The sequence below is a fragment of the Schistocerca serialis genome, chromosome 5 (assembly GCF_023864345.2).
Source record: "Schistocerca serialis cubense isolate TAMUIC-IGC-003099 chromosome 5, iqSchSeri2.2, whole genome shotgun sequence".
Classification (NCBI taxonomy): Eukaryota; Metazoa; Arthropoda; class Insecta; order Orthoptera; family Acrididae; genus Schistocerca; species Schistocerca serialis.
In genome coordinates, this window is record NC_064642.1 from 188,595,017 (window position 1) to 188,620,908 (window position 25,892).

Below are 25,892 nucleotides of genomic sequence, written 5' to 3' on the forward strand. Positions count from 1 at the left end.
TTGCCCTGCAACATGTTTTTTTGATATCAATACACAGAAACAGGTTCCATAAAACAAGACACCACAATTTACGTTCTAACCAGTAACTGAATTGGAGGTACTTGAATTGATGGACAAATATGTCAGAAAATTATGTGGGGTGAAATTTCTCAACTCCTCTCTCTCTCTCTCTCTCTCTCTCTCTCTCTCTCTCTCTCTCTCTCTCTCTCTCTCTCACACACACACACACACACACACACACACACACACACACACACACTCTCACATGAATAGTCATGGCAGAAATAACATGAATGAAACAGCCAACTCATACATCCAAAAAACCGATAGTATTAAGAATGAGACTTAGAAAATTTTTTGTAAGCTTGCAAATATTAAATGTAAATCATGTAACCAACTACAGTGGTAGACCATACAAACATATTAAGTATTGAAACCTTAAATAAATGTTCACTGAAGAAAATTGGAAGCCTTTTTAAATCTCCGCTTAAGTGGGAAATGTTCTGTCACCGTTTGTTCATATGTTCCTTAACCCAAACAACTGCCTAAATCAGCAGTTAAAAGTTCGGATCTCTCATGGTCTTAACTAAAACTAAGTCTTCTGTCTTCAACTTTGTTATTTTAAGTCTAGCATCATGTCTCTTCTTTCTTGCTACGCCTTGGTTCTTCATTGTTTCTTTTACAACAGCTTCTCTTTCTTATGCTGAAATAGGTTTACATTCTGGGAATTCAATGTTTCCATCAATTAAATTAGCTGGTTTTTTGTCAAATGGTATTTCATGTGGTGAAAAACCTGTGGGGATGTGTTCAATCCAGAGGGGTGTTCATGACTGCAGCTGGTCCTGCACAACCTACCAGTCTCTCACACACACCTCTCTGCAGAATTACTGGCCAGTAGCTAAGTAGATATTAAAAAGTGTTATTTGCTACAGGTAGATCTTCTTGTGTGAAACAGTCCTTTTTCTATTTTTGAAATAAGTGCTTGTTCCTTTCCTGACAAAGTATAATTTGATATACTTAGAAAATATGTTCTCTATAATTATGAAACAGTATCATCCCCCCCCCCCCCCCCCCCCCAATCACCCCTCCTCGTCTTCATGTTAACAAGCTGTATACATCGATGACAACAAGACTTACTGGTTTCTGAGGTAGTATGTTTTGCATGCCCATGAAAATTTCTGTCTTATCTTCACTTGTCGGCATCTGTCGCAAGTTGAAATTTGTTTCCTTACTGTTTTTAGCATGTTGTAATTTTTTTTAAACTTCGGGTCTCCAAAGTGTCCATAGCCTTCAAGAGTATACATAATAAATTTGTCACTGTACTGTTCTGAGCAACACAATCTGCAGTGGTCAGAGTCTAAATTCATTCATATAAATAATATTCCCTTGTGTAATTTGTAAAATTTGTCAACTTTTGTACAGCTCTTTTTACCAAAACAACATTTCACTAGTTTCCAATTATCATCATGATTCTGCTCTCTACGAATGATATTGCAAAAGGTCTTAATTACCTTCTCACCTTTAACCTCTTTCAGATGCATAATCATGAGCTCTTATCTTTCTCCTCCTCCTCCTCCTCCTCCTCCTCCTCAATATTATTCTCCTCCTCAATATTATTATACCCTCCTGATGGTAAATGAGACTCTATATTTGCAACTAGCTTCTCGGGCTCCATAACATACTTAATTTATAGTCAAAAAACAATGATGATGTGACATACCAAACGAAAGTGCTGGCAGGTCGATAGACACACAAAATTCAAGCTTTCGCAACAAACGGTTGCTTCATCAGGAATGAGGGAAGGAGAGGGAAAGACGAAAGGATGTGGGTTTTAAGGGAGAGGGTAAGGAGTCATTCCAATCCCAGGAGTGGAAAGACTTACCTTAGGGGGAAAAAGGACAAGTATACACTGACACACACACACACACACATATCCATCCGTACATACACAGACACAAGCAGACATTTGTAAAGGCAAAGAGTTTGGGCAGAGATGTCAGTTGAGGTGGAAGTACAGAGGCAAAGATGTTGTTGAAAGACAGGTGAGGTATGAACGGCGGCAACTTGAAATTAGCGGAGGTTGAGGCCTGGCGGATAACGAGAAGAGAGGATATACTGAAGGGCAAGTTCCCATCTCCGGAGTTCTGACAGGTTGGTGTTAGTGGGAAGTATCCAGATAACCAGGACGGTGTAACACTGGGCCAAGATGTGCTGGCAGTGCACCAAGGCATGTTTAGCCACAGGGTGGTCCTCATTACCAACAAACACTGTCTGCCTGTGTCCATTCATGCGAATGGACAGTTTGTTGCTGGTCATTCCCACATAGAAAGCTTCACAGTGTAGGCAGGTCAGTTGGTAAATCACGTGGGTGCTTTCACACGTGGCTCTGCCTTTGATCGTGTACACCTTCCGGGTTACAGGACTGGAGTAGGTGGTGGTGGGAGGGTGCATGGGACAGGTTTTACACCGGGGGCAGTTACAAGGGTAGAAGCCAGAGGGTAGGGAAGATGGTTTGGGGATTTCATAGGGATGAACTAACAGGTTACGAAGGTTAGGTGGACGGCGGAAAGACACTCTTGGTGGAGTGGGGAGGATTTCATGAAGGATGGATCTCATTTCAGGGCAGGATTTGTGTAAGTCGTATCCCTGCTGGAGAGCCACATTCAGAGTCTGATCCAGTCCCGGAAAATATCCTGTGACAAGTGGGGCACTTTTGGGGTTGTTCTGTGGGAGGTTCTGGGTTTGAGGAGATGAGGAAGTGGCTCTGGTTATTTGCTTCTGTACCAGGTCGGGAGGGTAGTTGCGGGATGCAAAAGCTGTTTTCAGGTTGTTGGTGTAATGGTTCAGGGATTCCAGACTGGAGCAGATTCGTTTGCCATGAAGACCTAGGCTGTAGGGAAGGGACCGTTTGATGTGGAATGGGTGGCAGCTGTCATAATGGAGGTACTGTTGCTTGTTGGTGGGTTTGATGTGGACGGATGTGTGAAGCTGGCCATTGGACAGGTGGCGGTCAACGTCAAGGAAGGTGGCGCCACCCTCCACCTCAAAAAACTATCCAATCTCCTGGTTTCCCACCTCCGGAAAGGCAACTCACTCACCCTTCACAACCTTTTCGGCAAACCTCAACCTCCTCCTCATTGCACACAGACCCAGTCTCTCCCATCTACTCAATCTCCCACTTCCAGCTCCACTCCCCCCAAAACCTCAAAATCCCAATCAACACAATCTGGAACTAAAACACCCTAATTCAGTAGTTAACCTTTCCTCCAAACTTCTCTCCCAATCCGAAGCCTCTGTCCTATCCAAAGGCCTCACCTTCAGCCCCACTCCCAGATTCAACCAAACAGCCCTTGTCAAAGATTTACTGTCCTACACCCGTACTCTCTGCTGTAAATATCACTTTGCCACGAAGAAAAATGATCCTAATTTTACTCCTAATGATCCAACTCCCCAAGACACTATCCAAATTGAACCCTGCCTGGAACAGTTCCGTCCTCCGTCACAGCAGGACCCACCTCCTCTTCCTCAAAATCACCCTCTCCAAACTTTCCAGGAATTTCTGACTTCCAGCCTTGCCTCTCAATCCTTCTTAAAAAACCTTAATCCTACTCCCAACATCACACTGCTGAAGCCCAGGCTATCCGTGATCTGAAGGCTGACCGATCCATCGTCATTCTTCCGGCGGACAAGGGTTCCACGACCGTGGTACTTGATCGTCGGGAGTATGTGGCGGAGGGACTGCGTCAGCTTTCAGACAACACTACATACAAAGTTTGCCAAGTTAATCCCATTCCTTATGTCCAGGCGGAGCTGCAAGGAATCCTCAGAACCTTAGGCTCCCTACAAAACCTTTCACCTGACTCCCATCAACCTCCTGACCCCACCAACACCCCGCACCCCTACCTTCTACCTTCTCCCTAAAATTCACAAACCCAATCATCCCGGCCGTCCCATTGTAGCTGGTTACCTAGCCCCCACAGAACGTATCTCTGCCTACATAGATCAACACCTTCAACCCATTACATGCAGTCTCCCATCCTTCATCAAAGACGCCTGGAATCCTTACCCAGTCTGTTACCCCCCGGAAACCATCCTTGTAACCATTGATGCCACTTCCTTGTACACAAATATTCCGCACGTCCAGGGCCTCGCTGCGATGGAGCACTTCCTTTCACGCCGATCACCTGCCACCCTACCTAAAACCTCTATCCTCATTACCTTAGCCAGCTTCATCCTGACCCTCAACTTCTTCACTTTCGAAGGCCAGACATACCAACAATTAAAGGGAACACCCATGGGTACCAGGATGGCCCCCTCGTACGCCAACCTTTTCATGGTTCGCTTAGAGGAAGCCTTCTTGGTTACCCAGGCCTGCCAACCCAAAGTTTGGTACAGATTTATTGATGACATCTTCATGATCTGGACTCACAGTGAAGAACAACTCCAGAATTTCCTCTCCAACCTCAACTCCTTTGGTTCCATCAGATTCACCTGGTCCTACTCCAAATCCCATGCCATTTTCCTTGACGTTGACTTCCATCTGTCCAATGGCCAGCTTCACACGTCCGTCCACATCAAACCCACCAACAAGCAACAGTACCTCCATTATGACAGCTGCCACCCATTCCACATCAAACGGTCCCTTCCCTACAGCCTAGGTCTTGGTGGTAAAAGAATCTGCTCCAGTCCGAAATCCCTGAACCATTACACCAACAACCTGAAAACAGCTTTTGCATCCCGCAACTACCCTCCCGACCTGGTACAGAAGCAAATAACCAGAGCCACTTCCTCATCTTCTCAAACCCAGAACCTCCTACAGAACAACCCCAAAAACACCCCACTTGTGACAGGATATTTTCCGGGACTGGAACAGACGCTGAATGTGGCTCTCCAGCAGGGATACAACTTCCTCAAATCCTGCCCTGAAATGAGATCCATCCTTCATGAAATCCTCCCCACTCCACCAAGAGTGTATTTCTGCTGTCCACCTAACCTTCGTAACCTGTTAGTTCATCCCTATGAAATCCCCAAACCACCTTCCCTACCCTCTGGCTCCTACCCTTGTAGCCGCCCCCGGTGTAAAACCTGTCCCATGCACCCTCCCACCACCACCTACTCCAGTCCTGTAACCCGGAAGGTGTACACGATCAAAGGCAGAGCCACGTGTGAAAGCACCCACGTGATTTACCAACTGACCTGCCTACACTGTGAAGCTTTCTATGTGGGAATGACCAGCAACAAACTGTCCATTCGCATGAATGGACACAGGCAGATAGTTTTTGCTGGTAATGAGGACCACCCTGTGGCTAAACATGCCTTGGTGCACCGCCAGCACATCTTGGCCCAGTGTTACACCGTCCGGGTTATCTGGATACTTCCCAACACCAACCTGTCAGAACTCCGGAGATGGGAACTTGCCCTTCAGTATATCCTCTCTTCTCGTTATCCGCCAGGCCTCAACCTCCACTAATTTCAAGTTGCCGCCGCTCATACCTCACCTGTCTGTCAACAACATCTCTGCTGAAACTCTTTGCCTTTACAAGTGTCTGTGTATGTGCGGTTGGATATGGGTGTGTGTGCGAGTGTATACCTGTCTTTTTTTCCCCCTAAGGTAAGTCTTTCCGCTCCCGGGATTGGAATGACTCCTTACCCTCTCCCTTAAAACCCACATCCTTTCGTCTTTCCCTCTCCTTCCCTCTTTCCTGATGAAGCAACCGTTTGTTGCGAAAGCTCCATTTACAGTCTTTTATTTGAAACAAATGTGCACCGAGTCCAGAATCACTAGCATCACATAATATACAAAATGGTTAGAGTAAGTCTAGTCTACACAGCAAATTACAATTCCCCAAGCTTCCTGGAATTCCTTGCCACGGATCAAAACAGCGTTATTTTCAGTAAATTACACAAACTTTTTGGCATTCATAGTTTGTTTATGGTGGTATACACTATAATATCCATATGTTCCAATAAACGATCTCAATTGTTTCTTCTTTTTGGGTATTTAAAACTCAGAAATGGCTTTAATTTTGTTATAGTCAGGTAATATACCTTTCTCAGTAATACAGTGTCCCAAGAATTTAAGTTCATTAACCATGAATTGACAGTTTTCCAGTTTTAATGTCGTCCCCTTCTGATCACAATTTGTCCAACTATCTTTTAATAACAAATAATTGAATCCCAGCTCATGGTTCAGAAGCAAAATGTCATCAACATATATAATTAATTTAGAAGATAATTCCTGACCTAACACCTGTTCCAAAATGGTGATGAATTCAGCTGCTGAAACCAAGGGGTACAACACAATACTGATAGCATTTACCATTGTACAAAAATGCAATGTATTTCAGAGATTTGCAATGTATTTCAGAGATTCGGGACCAAGTGGAACTTGACAAAATCCAGAGGTTAAATCGAAGCTTGTCATCAGCTTAATAAACTCAGACTTGTGTAATAACTCATTTATGTACTCAGGATGATCATTTTCTCTTGTATAAATGTTTTATTTTCTCTTTTAAGAAGTCTGAACTGTAAAACAAATCGAACACCTCCATTATGTTTTGCTGTAGTTACCAAAGGATTATTATAATCACTACTACTTCCTCTTAGTTATGCCATGCCTTCCCTTAGTTATGCCATGCCCTTCCACCTTTTGGAACTTTTTTTCAACAACTGGTCTCCTTGTGATTGGTGCAGCATGCGGTTTTTTAAAGAAAGATTCATGAGGTTTGAATTTTAGTACACATTCGGAATTCTTCACACTTCCTGATACATCACAGAACTCCTCTCAGTAGTCCCATAACAAATTATCATCATTGTAGCCACACAGTTTCAGATATCTTTTCCTCGGTTATTTTCATTAACCCCTTCTCTTCAACTTCTAGTTCTAAATGTTCCTCTAGCACGTAACTTTCCTTTTCCACTAATGCTAACCTGTCCATTTTTTTCACAACTGCCTCCCTTATTGTCACATATAATGTTCCATTCAAGAGATGCACTAAGTTATGTAAACAATCAGTCCCCAAAATAAATTCTTCACGTATTCTGAAAGTACTAAGCAATCATGCTCAAATTCTACACCCTAAATTTCAAATACCAGTGAAGTTTGCTATCTCACCTACTTACTGCTTCTACCAGTAGCCCTTCTAATCCTAGTTCCTAACACCGGCATCTCCGTATAATTCTTGTTGTGTCTGATTTCATTAGTTAAAGCTTCCGATATTGTAGAAACTCTGGTGCCTGAATCCACTAAAACTTCCAGTTTCCTGTTTTTACACGAGTGTATGGATTTCCTATTTCATCACTTGTCTTTGTATTAATGTCTTTGTGTAGTAAGTGCTTTTTGACTGCACTGAAATTCATATCTCTGCTATTCTCAATGCTCTTGTTTCTAAGATCACTTGCCATGTTTATATCAGCGTCATCATTGCTACTTGTATTGTAGTGGTCATTACAAAAGTTCCCTAAAAACACAATTCACTCATCCCTACCTTCCCTTTAATGATTCATAAATTCTATTGCAGTTAACTTTCCACCAATCAGCGTAAACTCTTTGCCCAAGATTGCCAACTTTTTCCAAGTGTGTCACTAAGTAACTATTCCCCCGCATTTACCCAACATGTGCACAGAAAACTTTAATTACTAACTTCAGGATTTAGAATAAAAGGCTGGTTAGGCATCTCACATACATATTTGTTCTGAACATTTGCAATGGCCAGTTCATGAGCATTATTGGTATTTACTCACGTAACAGATTCAGACAGTTAATCTGCAACTTCCCTTTCATTTCTACCTACCCCTGTCAACTTAATAACATAGACTCCTCTTGCTCCTCATCTAACAGTCATCCTCCAGTCCAACAAAATAATCCATATTTTCATTTTCATTGCCCTAATTTCTCCCTCAACACCACCACAAACATTAGTTGCATCTTCATGTACCATGCATTTCTCATGCTCCTTATCTTTTACTATTTCTTTGCATTCAAAAAAGCTCTCACAAATATTTAAACTATCATCAGCAGTCTCATTTGGATTTCCTCCCATGTCAACACCATAAAAGTTTACTAAATCACCTCCTTGTAGTTCGGGTTTTTAGTTCCTATTGTATTTTGTCCTTAACCCTGTCTTGCCAAAAATTACCCCAAAATTTTGATCTACTCGTACTTACTTTTTACTTACTTAATGTGGTGCTCTCATGTAATTACCTCCTTGTTGTTGCATTATTTTATGTAGCAATTCATTACCCTTATCGCCACGTATTGAAATAATTGTCCTTTCCCCTCATATTGAGGACATTCAGCAGAGTGTCCTTTAGGCTAACTGTCCACAAATTTTAGCACCCTGATTGAAATGTTGAGGGTTGAGGTGGATATCAGATCTCTTAGTGGTCACATTTCTGGATTTCTATGATCATCATCATCGTTGTCGTCGTCGTCATCATCCCTCCCATCATAATTTTTGTTTTCACAATTTTGATTATAATCCCCTTGTCTGAAATGATTTGTACCCAAACCCTTTCTATATTTCTTTGAAATGCTCTGTCCAACACATATCTACGTAACATATTTATCCAATTATAAGACAATTGTTTTTTTCCCAACTTTGTCATTTGAAAAGCACAGGGTCATCTTACATTCTCAGATTAAACTATTGCTGCTGAGGCCAACATTTTTATGGTGACATTTTTACATTGAAGCTTTATCCATTGAGGTGTCATACAAATTTATTTTGGAGAATTCTGAAGGATAAGGCTTAGTGAACAATACCTGCGTTTGAATAGGCTCAACATTTCCCAATATGCCGAAGTACTCAGTACAGTCTCAATCTTGCTTGAATGATCTCGTGACATTTGACTCGCACACACAAATGATTCATTGCTCATGAAAGCCAAGTATTCTGGTTAGACTCTTGTCTAAAATACAATTTTAACTTGTCGCATATACTCATAGATAACATCATCAGCATGAAAGAATTGGGCTACTTTAGTAGATAGATAGAGGGTACTTTGATAGAGATGCAATAAGTAACTTCAACTCAGGAATATATAAGCTTTTATAATTCCTGCCCAAAAGTCGAGAAAGAGTGTTTTCAGAAAAAGACTACACAAATTACAAGTTTTAAGTGCTCTATTCCATTGAGCAAATTGGAAAAAACTGGGTAGTTCTTCAGTACGCTCTTGCTGTCTGTGGATGAACTTAACATGTGAGTGGGGAAAATAATATAGGACAAGCAAGGATACCATGGAGAGACTGCAGTTTGCAGACTGCAGAAAAAGAACTACAAAGAAAGCATACCACTCTGATGCCAAAGTGAATACAAAGTTTTACATTTATTTACCATTTGTGGATGATGGTACTTAACCTTTTCTGATTAACTGCAAGAATCATAAATCTGAACTTGTACTAGAGGTATTAGGTACTGTTACCCGTTATTCCACAACTGAAAATAAACAGCCACAACCTTAACTAACAAATTTTTCAGTAGTGTTACATTCACTTAGTTGCCAAACACCAATCAACTCTGTACCTTACATAAATGAATTTGCAAGACTTCTCTTGCCCATTAGGATCTTTCACACATTAGAAATAGCCAACTGCTCTTAAACTTTTCTTGAAACTCTGTATTTCTTCTGAGCAGTGCAAACTGTTATGTGTTATAAAAATTTACTGAATGTAAGCTCTGCTAACACCTAGTCGTAGCTAATTACAACAGACCCATGACATGATTTAGCATTAGTGCACCAGTATTAACACTATATCACATCTGGCATATACACCTATATGGGAAACAGCAAGAGTTCATTGCAACAGAATAGTTGAGGTTCAGGGAGAGGTGGTATCTAGAGAAAATGGGACACAAAAAGTTGGAGAATAGGTATACAGTGTGTGACGAAGCAAGCTGGATATTTTACTTTCCCTCCTGTTTTGCCATCTGCCTTCTATAAAATTCATTTTTTTCATTTTTGAACTAATTACCGTTAAAATACGTGAGTATAATCTGAATTTTCATAAAAGAGAAATGTTGGCCCTTAGTTTTAAAGAATATAACACTAGGTCTTATTTTGTGATTTGTTTTATGTATGTAATTGATTTTCTAATTTATTTTGATTATGCCTAGTTTGTATTTTTCATTATAGGGTGAAATCAGTAATTGTTTCATAACTTAAATTCCATTGTTGACTTATAAACGAATATAAATTCTGTACTAATTGTAAACATTTGGAGGAACAACTAATAGTTCATATTAAAGGATCTATTTGACTCTATTCGAAAACATGTTAGCAAAGCCAGCTCTCTATTAATTCCAAAGTAATTTCCACTTTCATCAAAAGTGTTGTTTGCATAACTATATTTGTTAATTTCATGATTTAAACAAATAATACAGCTTACTCCTTGAAATAGAAGAAACCGTTAAAAAGATGCAATTTTTCGATTTATGCAGTTACTCTAATTAGTTAAGTTTTAATTGTAATTTCTGTAAATTAAACATCGACCAATGTGTAGTTTCAGAGCCTATTATTGTGATGATGTATAAGGGACCGATTTTTGGTCCCAAGACAGTCAGTCCAAGGCTGAGTTTCAGACAAGAAACCTGTGTTGGTTAGAACAACAACAACAATGCATCAACTTAAACATGAAATAAGTGGTGCACCAATAGGCCATGTGTTAAAGCAATGACAGTGTCTGTTCAATTTATTTGAAAGACTGTGAAATGTGTGGTTAAGTTTTTACTGCTTGTAGATGTTCCAACAGTAAACTATTGTAGCAGTATGTTGATGTTTGCATGCAAACTATTAATGAGGCTTTTCAAAAGTTAAGCAATAGAGCACTGGCCATATGACTGTGTATATCACAGCCACAAGGAGGTCACTCTTATGCACGTATGGCAAGTTTTGGCTAAAATAGAGAGAACAAGAGAAATTAGAATGCAGAGAGAATAATGTTAGTTGACCCATAACTGGTCTATATTTTGGACAAAGAGGAGCAAGTGAAATGTTGTTGTGCTTCATTTCAAAGACTGGTTTGCTGCAGCTCTCCATGCTACTTCCCATGTTACTTTATCCTGTGCAGCCTCTTCATCTCTGGGTAACTACTGCAACCTACATCCTTCTGAATCTGCTTAGTGTCTTCATCTCCTGGTCTCCCTCTACAATTTTTACCAATACCTCATTAGTTACATGATCTACCCATCTAATCTTCAGTGTTCTTCTGTAGCACCACATTTCAAAAGCTTCTATCCTCTTCTTGTCGAAACTGTTTATCGCCATTGTTTCACTTCCATAGATGGCTACACTCCGTACAAATACTTTCAGAAAAGAATTCCTGACTTTTAAATCGGTACTCGATGTTAAGAAATTTCTCTTCTTCAGAAATGCTTTCCTTGCCATCGCCAATCTACATTTTATATCCTCTCTACTTCGACCATCATCAGTTATTTTGCTGCCAAAATAGCAAAACTCCTTTACTACTTTAAGTGTCTCATTTCCTAATCTAATTCCCTCAGCATCACCTGATTTAATTTGACTACATTCCATTTGGCTTTGGTTGATATTCATCTTATATCCTCCTTTCGTGACACTGTTCATTCCGTTCAGCTGCTCTTCCAAGCCCTTTGCTGTCTCCGACAGAATTACAATGCCACCGACAAACCTCAAGGTTCTTATTTCTCTGGATTTTAATTCCTATTCCAAATTTTTCTTTTGTTTCCTTTACTGCTTTCTCAATGTACTGATTGAATAACATCGGAGATAAGTTAGGTACAACCCTGTCTCACTGCCTTTCCAACCACTGCTTCTCTTTCGTGCCCTTCGACTGTTAAAACTGTCATCTGGTGTCTGTAAAAATTATAAATAGCCTTTTGCTTCCTGTATTTTACTCCTGACACCTTCTGAATTTGAAAGAGAGTATTCCAGGCAATATTGTCAAACGCTTTCTCTATGTCTACAAATGCTATAAATGTAGGTTTGTCTTTCCTTAACCTCTCTTGTAAGATAAGTTGTAGGGTCAGTATTGCCTCGTGTGTTTCTATATTTTGTACGGAATCCAAACTGGTCTTCTCTGAGGTCAGCTTCTACCAGTTTTTGCATTCGTCCGTAAAGAATTTGTGTTAGTATTTTGCAACTGTTACTTACTAAATTGATATTTAGGTTATGTTCACACACGTCATCATCTGCTTTCTTTGGGATTGGAGTTGTTATATTCTTCTGGGTATTTGGCCTGTCTCATACATCTTGCTCACCAGATGGAAGAGTTTTGTCATGGCTGGCTCTGCTAAGGCTAACAGTAGTTCTAACAGAATGTTGTCTACTCGTGGGGCCTTGTTTCGATGGTCTTTCAGTGCTCTATCAAACTCTTCATGCAATATTGTATCTCCCATTTCATCTTCATCCATGTCCTCTTCCCCATTTCCATAATATTGCCCTCAAGTACATCGCCCTTGTATAAACCCTCTATATACTCCTTCGGCCTTTCTGCTTCCCCTACTTTGCGAAATATTGTAGGTTATACCTAGTTATTGTTGGTTGTGCAGGATCAGGCTGTTCAGTTAATGTGGATGTTATCTTACAATAGGGTTTACTATGTGGGTTATAATTTAGCAATAGCCTTTTTGTTGGATGGGGCAAGAAAATGTAGTGAAGAACCGCTCGGCCACACCGGCCAGCAGAGAGAGGATTAAGAAGCAAGTGGCTCAAAGTTAATGGATTGAGGGGGATCGTCTAGCAAAATTCATACCACAGAGGAATGCAAATAATGGAGTGAATTAAGATAAGTACTCTTCATTCAGTGAAAACAAATTGGTAATGACTCTGGTTTGTGCCAGCATAGCACAATATGATCAAGAAGGACATCAATTGAGTTTTAAAATTACCAGCATTTTTTTCTGACCTTCACCTAGTTTTTCAGCATTGCTGTGTAATTCCTGTCAGCTGATAAAGCAATTTACAAGTGAATATGAATGATATTTGAAGGCAGCATTTTTTATCTTTTTTAAATTTGTTGTGTACAGAACTGACAAGTTTTGCAACTATTGTAGGTTGATGGTAGCCGCAGTTTCCAGGTTATAACAAGATTTGATACTGAGGTAGATCTCACATACTTCAGACATGGTGGCATTCTAAATTATATGATACGGAAGATGGTAAATTGAGTGACTCACTGTGAAAGTTACACTCGAATATAAGGTAAGAATACTAGTATAGGAATTAATTTATAAGCTGTTCTGAATACATTAATAAATTTATTATGTTATTTTAAAATACATTGTGATAAATTATCAGACAGTATTGTGGTAATAGGACTATATAATGCCATATATCAAGCTGCACTATAATTTAAATGTTACTTACAGTGCCAATAATGTGTCCATGAAATTGGACATTAGGTTAGACCGAAGTTACAAGCTATACTATAGTGGGATATTTTATAACCATGTGGGTTCACTCTTCTCCTGATTTTATGTCATTATTCCTTTCATTTACAAACAACTACAAATTGCTGTTTATCAAATGGTGAAAGACAGAGGCAGATATAAAATGTGACATAAACAGTAGCCTTCAGAACAAAGAGCCATCATCTAGCAAAATTGTATTTCCTCTCTTCTTGACTTCATGTTTTTATACTTTGTCTGCAGATAATCTTATTTCATCTTTTGCTAGCTAAAGGAGATCCAGATTGTGAAAGATACCATTTGTGCTTTCCACTCTCCTCAGGTCTCGGATATTGCCATAAAAATAATCTTACACTTCAGTTCTATCAACAGTATCTTAACTTCAACATCTATCAGTTTTAGGCACTATTAAGCATTCACACATTTGAAAGCCAAAGTAATTCTATTTTGTTGTTTTTCTTTTAAAGTGCATTCGCAATCCTACAATGTGGAAGACTGGCAGTTGGTAAATACAGTTAGAGGCAATGAGTGGCTGAAGTTTATACTCATGCTTGTTGGGTGCAATATTCAGATCCTCAGACATGTGTAGATAACCTCACTATTTTTTCAGTCTCAGTGGAAACAGTGATGAGACAGAATTGCTGAAAGGACAAGTTGAAAAAGCAAGCTACTAAATCATCTTCGAGAAAATCAAACAGTGGGAAATCCAGGATCAAATAATGACGATATTATGAAGAGGATAGATTGCTACACACTGTACAGGGGAGATGTTGAGTTGCAGACAGGCACAACAAAAATACTGCTAAACATGTAAGTGTTCACCAAAAAGGGCTTCTTCTAAAGTAGACAAAAACCACACACACACACATTCATGCAAGCAAAAATTGCACACACATGACCACTATCTGTGGCCAAATTGTAAGCAATTGCACATGATGGGAGAAGCAATCTGGTTGGTGGGTGGTAAGGAAGGGCCTGGGGTGGTGAGCGAGAGGGATAGCAGGATAGGGATGGGAGACAGTAAAGTTCTACTTGTAGGAGCATGTTGAGACATCGTGAAGACAGACTAAATCAGCTATGTGCAGTCAGAAGGTTAGATGGGGCAGCAGGGTTGAAAAGGAGAGGGGTAGAGGAAAGGAAAAAAAAAGTGTGGATGCATTGGTGGAATGGAAGGCTGTGTAGGTGAGTGAAGGACAGGGACTAACAAAGGTAGAGGCCAGGGGGATTACGGGAATGTAGGATATGTTGCAGGAGAGTTCCCTCCTGCACGATTCAGTCAAACTAGTGTTAATAGGAAGGATCCAAATGGTGTAGGCTGTGAAGCAGTATCTGAAGTAAAGAACTTTGTGTTGCACAGTATGCTGAGTAACTGAATTGTCCAGCTGTCTCTTGGACACAGTTTGTCAATGGCAATTCATGCAGACAGACAGCTTGTTGGCTGTCATGCCCACACAGAACTCAGCATAGTGGTTGCAACTTAGTTTGTCGATCACGTGATTGCTTCTACAGGCAGCCCTGCCTTTTATGAGATAGTTGATGGTTGTGACTGGACTGGAACACATGATGTTGGGAGTATGCATGGGACAGGTCTTGTATCTAGGTCTATTTCAGAGATATGAGCCATGTGGGAAAGGATGGGAAGTAGGGGTGGAGTGGAGATGGTTGAGGATATTGTATAGGTTTAGTGGGCAATGGATTACCGTTGTGGGAGGGAAGAGGAGGATAGTGTGTAGGACATTCCTTGTTACAGGGCACAATGAGAGGCAGTCGAAAGCCTGATGGAGAGTGTGATTCAGTTGCTCTAGATCTGGGTGGTACTGAATCAAGAGGGGAATGCTGCTTTGTGAATGGCAGCTGTTGAAATGGAGATATTGTTGGTGGTTAGTAGGTTTGATATGGACAGAAATACTGATGATATGTCTAACTTTCCGACTGTACCTAGTTGGCCTACCTTTCCTTCACTATGTCCCTGTGTGCTTGCACAAGCAGCACTTTACTCTCCCCCAACCCTGCTGTCCCTCCGCCTGTCTGCCCCAGCCCCCTCCTTACCCCCACCACTCGTATTTCTTCTCCTATCATGGGTAGTTGGTTGCAATCTGGCCTCAGTGGCCAGAGACAGTGGTCATATTTGTGAGAGTTGTGCTTGCATGAATGTGTGTGTGTTGTCCACTTCCGAATGCTTACATGTTTAAAAGGCCTCTTTTTCTGTACTACGACTCAGCATCTCCTCTGCTCTTCTGTAAGGTGATTAGCAATCTATCCTTTTTCATGGTATTGTCGCTTTTTGAGAAAATCAAATTTCTGATAAATATTAAGGTAGCCCCCAAGATAATGAAAACTAAATATGGAAAAATGGAAAGGACTGACAAATTGAAGTATGTGGGAGAAGTAATTGAACATTTCAGAGAAAGAACCCATTAAAGCAAGAGTTAATAAGATAAAAATAGCCTATTAACTCGCTAAGGTTGCTTGTAATAAATCAGTATACCTCAATGCAAAAGTTAGACACTGCTCTGCTGTATTCCTCCTAGAAGCATTTAATGCAGCAGAATTTTTGACTCTTAAAGAAGGCAATGATGGAAGCACTGGAAATTGCAAAGAAAAAGATTCAAAGGAAAGTTTTGGGTCCAGCTGAAGAGCAAACACGATGAGGTGGAATCCAAAATTTTCGGGACTGGTGCTGCCATCTGTAAAGTAGGAGTAGTAGATCTTGACACTGCTATGTGGCGAGAGCTGCATATCTGATAAGTCAGTGTGTGGAGTGGCATTCGGCTGGGAGGACATGTTGCGTGTCAACAGTGATTTCCATAATACTCTGTGTTTGGTGTGTGGTGATTTTACAGTGGCTCCGCAAACATAACAGTGGGTGTGTATCAAATTCTGTGTGAATCTTGGGAAAAGTGCTACAAAGACCCTTGCAATGATTCAACAAGTGTTTGGGGGACAGAGCATGAGCCGTACGTGTGTGTGTGTGAGTGGCATGCTCAGTTCAGGACCAGCTGTAAAGACGTCGAACACGATGCTCACACTGGAAGGCTCATTAGCCGCACAACGCCAGACATTGTTCGTGCAGATAGACGTCGAACCATTCAAGACCTTGCGGATGAAGTGGGTATTGGTTGTGGGACATGTCAGTGAATATTGACTGACGAATTGGGCATGCGTCGTATCACCACAGAATTTATGCCAAGGATCTTGACTGCCGATCAGAAGGCACAGCATGTTGAAGTGTGCACGGACCTTTGGCAGACCGCATCTGATGATCCAATCTTCTTGTCACAAATTATCACCAGCGACGAGAGATGGATTTACGGTTATGACCCAAAGACAAACAACAAGTGTCCCAGTGGAAGAGTCCGGGCTCTCCAAGACCCAAAAAAGCGAGACAGGTGAAGAGCAAAGTAAAGAGCATGATCATCGTTTTCTTTGATACCAAGGGAACTGTGCACAAAGAATTTGTCCCACCCAACCAAACAGTGAATTCTGCATACTACTGTGACGTTTTCCGACGGCTCCGTGAAAAGTGCGGCAACAATGGCCCAAACTTTGGTGTCAAGGGAACTGGCTGCTGCATCACGACAACAGGCCCTGTCACACATGGCATAAATGGTGAGAAATTGCTTTCCAAGCACATGCACAAGCTTCAGGACCAAGTTGGTAGTTCATACTTTTTGATGGAAAAATACAGGATTACAGTTTTCTCGTGTGAATTTTTTTTTTCTATCTGATTTTTTAGTTCATAAATACACTCTAATATTTTTATGTCTACATAAGCAGTTTAGCAGAAGTTAGAAAGCAATTACAAGACTTGGACATATGTTATACACATGTGTATGACCCCAAAACTGCAAACAAGAAATATATCTTAACTTTAAATCATAAAACTCGGAAGGGATAAACACTCCCTTGCTCAGTATGTGGAGGGTCTCACCAAGGCCTTCACAGACAGGCACTGTCCTCCATACCTAGTCCACAAACATATCTCCCCTGCCATTTCCCCCCACATCCACAATCCTCCCACTACTCCAAGAACCAGCCACAAAAGTGTGTCCCGTTCATCACCCAGAGCCATCCCAGACTGGAACAACTTAACCATATCTTTTGTCAAGGGTTTGTTTACCTATCATGAAGCCCTGAAATGAGGGACAACCTTCCCAAAGTCTTTCCCACCCCTTCTAAAGTGGTGATCCGTCACCCAGCCAACCTCCACAACATCCTAATCCATCCCTATGCCAATCTCATCCCCAACCCATTGCCACAAGGATCACACATCTGTGGAATACCCATCTGCAAAAACTTCCCAATCAACCCACCCAGCACTTCCTATTAAGGTCTTGTCACAGGTTTATCGTAACCCATCAGGGTCAGGGCCACCTGTGAAAGCAGCCATGAAATTTACCATCTCTGCTGCAATCATTGCACAGCTTTTTACGAATGTTTAATACAACCAATACAAAAGAGTTATGTGTTTGCACCTGTTACTGTCATTCAAAGTAGTCACCAGCATTGTGTAGAACCATTGCCACCGATGTGGAAGACGTAGTATACCGTTAGCAGATCCTGTTCTGTCGATGGTGCGAATGGAGCGGTCTAAAGTTGTGGTGATTCTCATGTATGACTATGATGGTGTTATCCTAACGCATTACATTCCTCCATAACAGACATTCAGTGCACAGTATTACTGTTCATTTTTGGACAATCGCCTGCGATTAGCTTTTCAAAGAAGCAGCGACACTTTCTGTGCAACCCACCCCATCATTTTGCACAGCAATGCGTGGGCGCATACAGCGCAAGCTGTGGCTGCTCTGTTCGGTCAATGGGACTGGGAAGTACCGTACCATCCACTATACTCCCTGGACTTAAGTCCTTGTGACTTTGATTTGATTCCAAAGATGAAGGAACCACTTTGTGGCATTCGCTTCAGAACTGTTCCAGAGATTTGACCAGCAGTAGACCGCTCCATTTGCAGCATCAACAGAACAGGCTCTGCTAACAGTATACTACACCTTTCACATCGCTGGGAACAGGTTCTACACATTGCTGGTGGCTACTTTGACTTCACAGTAACAGGTGCAAACATGTAACTCTTCCGTACTGGTTGTGAATAAATTTAAGTTCCAACCTTCGTATATTGGTATGACTACCAACTACCAACTGAAAGGTCATCACTAAACTGTGGGCAAGAGCAGAGTAGACCATCCTGTGACTCAACATGCAGCTGAACATAATATTCTTTATTTAAGTGACTGCTTCACTACTCGAGCCATCTCTGTCATCCCCTCCACCACCAGCTTTTCTGAACTGTACGGATGGGAGTTACCCTTTCGACACATTCTCTACTCCCGTAATTATCCCAGCCTCAACCTACGGTAACATGGTGACCCCACACACTCCACCCAACAGTTTCCACCCCCTCTGTCGTACCATCTCCTTCCCATTATTATCTCCTAGTCTCTTTGTTTGCTGCCCCCTGCCAGTGCACCTGCCCATCTTTAGGTAAAGATGGGCTCCTCTCCCTTTTGCTCCTTTTCCATGCCTCTCTTCCCCAAAACCTCCTGATGCTGCACCTGTGGGCTTTCTAGTTCCTGCCCTATCTGTCAGACTATGTTCCTCTATACCCCCCACCTGAACACTACTATCCCTTCCCCTTCCCTGCCCCCACCAGATTCCTTCTTGCATCCCACATGATAATTGCATTCCGGCCCAAGACACTGGAGATGGTGGCCGTGTGCGCGTGAGATGTGCTTGCCAGTATGTGTGAATGGTGTCTCTCTTTTACTGATGACGGCTGTGACCAAAAGCTTTATGTAAGTGCCTTTCATTGTGCCTATATGCAACTTGACATGTTTTCTTAACAGTAAGTAGCAATATGTCTTTTTCTATGTTGTTGATATTTCTGCCTGGAGTTTCCAATGAGATAATAATCTTTTATAAAACAATGGAAACTCCAGGTTGGAATACCTACAATTTTATGAAAATGATAAATTGCTACTCTTTGTAAATATGTCATGTTGAGCTGCAGATAGTCATAATGAAAAGGCAGTTACATGTAGCGTGAAGCCGTGATGATTTTGGGTGTGGAGAATGTGTTCCAAGAATAACTATCACCTTCACAGTTCTTAAAGGTTGGTGGTGGAACTCTTCTGAACTGCATTGATTAGAGCTGTCCTTAACAACACACTCTCCACTCCCAAAATTATCCTCCACTCCCAAAATTATCCCGGCATCAATCTAAGTAACTTACTGTTCCCATATCATCCTCCTCCTCCTCCTCCTCCTCCTCCTCCCCCCCCCCCCCTCCTCCTCCTCCTCCCCCCCCCCCCCACACACACACACACACCAAACTGTTTCCACTGCATCTGTCCTATCATATCATCCTAATTCACATCCCCTCACACTCATTGTGCACTGCTCTCTGCCACCATACCCACCAGTCTTTCCCCCTCCTCTTGTGCTCCTCTTTCCTGCTCCCCACCCCACCCCCTCCCTCCCACCCTCCCCCACAGCCTTCCAGTGCTGCATCTGGCAGCTTTGTCCTGCTGCCATCTAGTCCTTGCACACTCCCGCCTGCAGTGCTCTTCTCTCTATCTACCGTACCGTGCTATCCCTCCCCCTTCCCTGCCCCACTCTGCACTGCTGCTTTCATTCAACAAGACAGTTGCATTTTGGTTGGAGTGGTCATGTGTGCATGTTTTCTTTTCTGCAGAAGACTTTGGCTGAAAGTTCTATGTGTAACAGTTATTTCATTGTGCCTGTCTGCAGTGCAATATGTCATTGTTATGGTGGGTAGCAATCTATCCTTTTCATAATATTGTTACTTTTTATAAATGCCATAATGAAGTTAAATGTGTTTGGATATGGTGTGACATAATAATAAATAATTGTATGGGACATGACAAAGAGTGGAATCTGCTCTTAAATTTATGGTGTGCTGTTAGGTCCCATCCTAAGCTACATTGGAAATAGTCATATCCTGAAAGCAGTGCAAAAATTGTGTAATAGTTATAACTGCTTGTCAATAATTCCAGCCATTCTTCATCAGTTGCCAATTTAGTTACGTTTATCATATACATGTTGAATGAAAAAATTCATAAGTATCGCGAAGATTCAAGAGAATGCCAGGTCACAGAATATCTGGAACTGAAAGCCAAATGGGAAATGAGATTTTGGAAGACCTTGAAAAAGATGTGAGTGATTTTGTTTGTGCTTTTGGAACAGGCAACAGTCTAATGCTTGAAAGGAAGATGATGATGTACATGATAAACGTAATTGTCATTGTATTAAAACAAGAAATGTTTGCATCTCTTTGGATTTCTCTTCAGAATCTTGGACGACGAATATTACATTTCTGTTTGCCAACTTTTTATTACATTGGATCTAAAATTAAACTTCACAGAGGTGTTAAAAAGACCTTTGTTGTTAGCATATCATTATTCCATTGTTTTTAGGATTCTCACAACATTTAGTACATATCATAAACAATTATTCAAACTGCACCAGTGTAAGCTGTGACAGTACCTAATGGTTAAGGCCAAGTAGTTGTTTTCCAAACGGCAGTCCATATGAACAAACCAGTTGAGTCTCTACCTGTGTATATATAGGTACTTGGGCTATGCACAAACCTGTTAAAAATGAATAGCTCACTGTAGTCATAGGGTCGAGCCCCACATGTCTGCTTTCGTGCCCCACAGTTAATTCGCTGCATATAATAACCTGGAGATGCGATCCTGCAGTCAAATAGTCATTGCATTGGCTAGAACTGTGAGTTTATAAAACAAACAGAAATACAAAATACATGTTAAAGACATATTATAATACCATTGGCTTTCAGATTAAAGTTAAGTGAATAAAATAATTTGTTCTAATGTCTGTAATTCATGTAGATGACAGAGAATCATGTTGAATAATATTTATTCAAGAAAGGCATCTCAAATAAATGGGAAGTTTTCCCTATGATATTCAATTTAAATACGGGCAGGAAATGCATTAAGGTTATGTTGAGAGCACTATAAGAATGTCAACAATATCTCCAAGCTAAATTGTTATCAAAGATACGTGAAACCTAAGTTCACTTTGTGATGACAATACACAAAATATTCATTGGCTCAAAACAGTTCAGAGTTCAATATGATGCTTCATAAACTGACACATGTGATACAGTGAATCATTACTCATACTCTGTCTATCCTCCTATTCTGGAGCACATTCAGACCTCTCGAAGCATAAAGTCCCTTCAAAAGTTAAAGTGTGGTACCAGCCTTTCACCATCCAGAATCAGTCAACTAGAGGACTGAATCATGCACATTATAGCAAGCAGGCCTGCCTGCCTTCTTAAAGAGCTCGACATATAGGATCAGAATCGCTCCTTGAGCCACAGAAAAGTCCCACTCCCCACTTGATTCTTGTAGTGTTCAGCTACTGTCTGCTTCTCCTTTGGCTGCAGGCTGACCCCAGCAAAAATACATCATTCTTAAGCTCTACAGACACGATTTGACTTGACAACTTCCCGAACTGAACTAATATATTACAACAATATTTACATAAAGAAAAGTCAAACAGTTCGGATCATTTACAATAAATATAAGTAATAGTTGACTCATAAATAAATAAGCCAGTTTTGTTGTGCAAGTGCGCTCATGATAAATGACAATGAATTTTCATTTAATATTGTTTAAACAATTATTTATGCCTTCTTGACAGATGTGTCATATGGTTCTCTTTTTCAGTGTAGTTTCTGCTAACACAAGTGATTGACCACTTTTAAATCAACACAAGTTTATAGCACTTGCAGTCAACAGTCAAGTAAAGTTACTGGAAAAATGGTAAATTGTTCATTAAATAACTACACAAGTATGACAATATGTGAAGTTTTCATATTATATTCATTTGCTGTATAATTGTGGAGATTACGAGGTTCTGACAAACACTTGTGTAGATGCAGATAGTGGCTTTCAGAGATGATAGCTACAGTGCAATGCTATTATCTGAGATATTGTATGTATAGATCACATGAATAACTTAAGTCATTAACTCAGAGATTCAGTGTGAAAATGTTCATTCACTATGAAATACTAACTTCTGTAGTTCTAAAGATATTGAAATATTGTTGTGTCATTGGATGCGCATCATTTTCTCAAAATTGCAGATGATTTACTTTAATACTTGAGTGTAAATTGTTATAGATTCTCAAAGAACAGTAAGAAGCGATCATTCAGTTTGTCTGACACTCTGCCATTTCTTGGTGCATTGACTCCTGCGTAAAAGGCCATGCAAGTGACAGCCATCCAGATTCCTGTCTTAGGGATTTACTCATTTCTGGTGATACTGCTTGTCTTTGTACCTAGCTGGCTGGAAACAGTCGTATAACTGCGCTGGCCGCAGCACACCCTGACCCCTGAGCCCACTACCCTTCAGCCATACAACAATTTCACATTACCTTGTGCCTATTCTGGGCTGCCAAATTGCTCGTCTACATATGCATAACATTACACACCTTCACTTAGGGGGCCAAGTTAGTGAGCTAATGTGCCACATTGTGGCAACCAATTTGACATTCTTAAATAATGTAATAAATACATAAGTAACACAGTAGAATGTACTACTTGCTTGTCAGAACAGTAGTGTAAGTTTTTGAATGTCCATCCTTCTGATTGATGGTCTGCGTGACCTCAGCCATTCAGTTACACAATAAAATTAAACACCTGCACCTGTAATTTTGATGTTACTTTATAGGGGGTGTTCAAAAATAAATGAGCCGGAGGCATAATTACAAAAACCGGTACTTGTATATTAGAAGTATTGACCCTGGCTGTTGAGACACTTGTCCCACTGTGACACAAGGCGGTGAATGGCTGTCTCATAAAATTCCTGGGGCTGTGATGTTAACCAGTTCCGCATGTACAGCTGGACGTCGTCATCTTCTTTGACCAAGATGGCCCCCTTCTGATTCACTTCTTGCAGTATGGGACAACAGTGAATGCCCAGCATTACTTTGCAAACCTTGACCACACTTAGCCAACCAATCAAATCAAAATGGCCAGGCAGTCTTACCCATGGGGTCATTCTGCTCCACGACAATGCAAAGCCTCATACGGCCAACAGTCATGGCATTCCCACAGAAATTCAAATGGGAGGTTCTCAGCCACCCTCCATACAGCCTGGACTTCTCTCCCTGTGATTACGCCATTTTTGGTCCCCTTAAAAAGGCTCTGAGGGGAAGAAAATTCACTTCAGACGGTAACGTCCAGCTGTACATGCAGAACTGGTTAACATTGCGGCCCCAGGAATTTTATGAGACAGCCATTCACCGCCTTGTTTCACAGTGGGACAAGTGTCTCAATAGACAGGGTCAATATTCTAAGATACAGGTACTGGTTTCGGTAATTATGCCTCCGGCTCATTTCTTTTTGAACACCCCTTATACTGTACTGCAACCAGTTTTGGTGATTCAAAACACCATCTTCAAGCCTTAACTGGCACTGAAGAGCTGAATGATCACGTATACAACGGGAGTTCTCCCCCTCAGCATCAGTTAAGACCTGAAGATGTACTGGCTGCAGGCATTTCATTTTATTATGGGACAGTATAAGTTTCTTTCTGGTGGTGTGTGAAACGGCATTTACTGCCTAGGATATGTCATAACACCTTATCAGCATGCATTTACTAAACACAAATTATAAAAATTATGACATACTAATTAAAAGCCCAAATAAACACCTAATTTTTGTGTAAATTTCAAGTCAGTTTGACATTGTCCACAGTTTTTAGCACTTCTGTTATCATGTGATGGCATGTTTTTGCTTTGACCACACTGTAGCACTTCACCATCACCAAGACAGCACACGATCAGTGTCCTGATGTCGAAGTATAGATGGTTCACTTCCAGCCACCTCTACAAAATTTTGTGGCCCATTGACCATGTACAGTATCGAACATGGATCAATCCGCAGCCTCGGTCAATGCTGAAGGATGATACCTGTCAAAATACTACTGTTGTGTGGTTAGCAGTAATCATATGACTTCCTGAATCCCCACTTAACGCCCTCTTCAGTGGATTTGATACATTCACAGATGGGATAGCAAGCAAAAACTGATTCATAGGTTAGGCTAAAAACTAGATACAGCTCAACATTTCAAACACTCTGTCCATGTTCCCACTAGAAAACATGATCTATGTGCTATGAAATTTGTTCGATACCATAAATCAGTTAACATTTTATCATTTCTCCACAATTTTGCACATAATTAGAAACTAAAAGCAGTATTACCTTGTGCAGAAATGTCATTTTAACTTTCTTTGCAACTTAGCAGATAGCTGGATCATACATTCAGCAATTGCTCACACATATTTGCACTACAATACCATTTAATCCCAGAATTTTACATATATAAATCTATTCAAAGCCCTTCAAAAAGATGATACATTATATAATTAACCTTTGTAATATACCCTCAAAAACTTAGCTTATGCTTTGCAAGAAACACCATGTTCTACTCTCACAAACAGTTGAAATTTAATGAGGTCTGATGACCTCCACACACCAAATTTTATGCAACCAATAATTACAAATAAACTATATACATCACCCAGAAAAATGCATCTGAAATATTATAAGTAACACATTTAAATAATCCCATGAAATTTCCCCCCAAATTTATGTACAATACAATTTGTATTTCTCACCTACATATATAACTAGATTATCACCTACATATATAACTAGATTAATTAAATTCTGCTGATCTCCGTGCACCAAGAGTTGTAAAGTCAATGTTGGCTCTCTCCTTGCACTGAGTTGTGCCTCCACACTTTATCACCTACATCTTAAGTTCACCAAATTATCCTTTACACAAAACAGAAATAACCCAAAAATTCTTGAAACTACACATCAAAATAGACTTATTTGCACATTTATATTAATACCCATACCATATGTACACTCCTGGAAATTGAAATAAGAACACCGTGAATTCATTGTCCCAGGAAGGGGAAACTTTATTGACACATTCCTGGGGTCAGATACATCACATGGTCACACTGACAGAACCACAGGCCCATAGACTCAGGCAACAGAGCATGCACAATGTCGGCACTAGTACAGTGTATATCCACCTTTCGCAGCAATGCAGGCTGCTATTCTCCCATGGAGACGATCGTAGAGATGCTGGATGTAGTCCTGTGGATCGGCTTGCCATGCCATTTCCACCTGGCGCCTCAGTTGGACCAGCGTTCGTGCTGGACGTGCAGACCGCGTGAGACGACGCTTCATCCAGTCCCAAACGTGCTCAATGGGGGACAGATCCGGAGATCTTGCTGGCCAGGGTAGTTGACTTACACCTTCTAGAGCACGTTGGGTGGCACGGGATACATGCGGACGTGCACTGTCCTGTTGGAACAGCAAGTTCCCTTGCCGGTCTAGGAATGGTAGAACGATGGGTTCGATGACGGTTTGGATGTACCGTGCACTATTCAGTGTCCCCTCGACGATCAACAGTGGTGTACGGCCA

The 25,892-nt window shown here is 40.9% G+C and overlaps 1 protein-coding gene across 3 annotated transcripts in view; it reads left to right on the forward strand.

Moving 5' to 3' along the window:
* LOC126482289 (cytoplasmic aconitate hydratase-like) overlaps positions 1-25,892 on the forward strand; it is a 328,052-nt gene that overhangs the window by 296,472 nt on the left and 5,688 nt on the right. For 2 of the 3 annotated variants that reach the window (XM_050106283.1, XM_050106285.1), the window contains one exon: positions 13,032-13,179. In XM_050106283.1, the coding sequence (XP_049962240.1) occupies positions 13,032-13,145 (114 nt within the window). In that variant the 3' untranslated portion in view covers positions 13,146-13,179. Of the gene's footprint in view, positions 1-13,031; positions 13,180-22,111; positions 22,132-25,892 lie in introns of those variants that run through there. The other variant, XM_050106284.1, reaches the window with a different exon arrangement.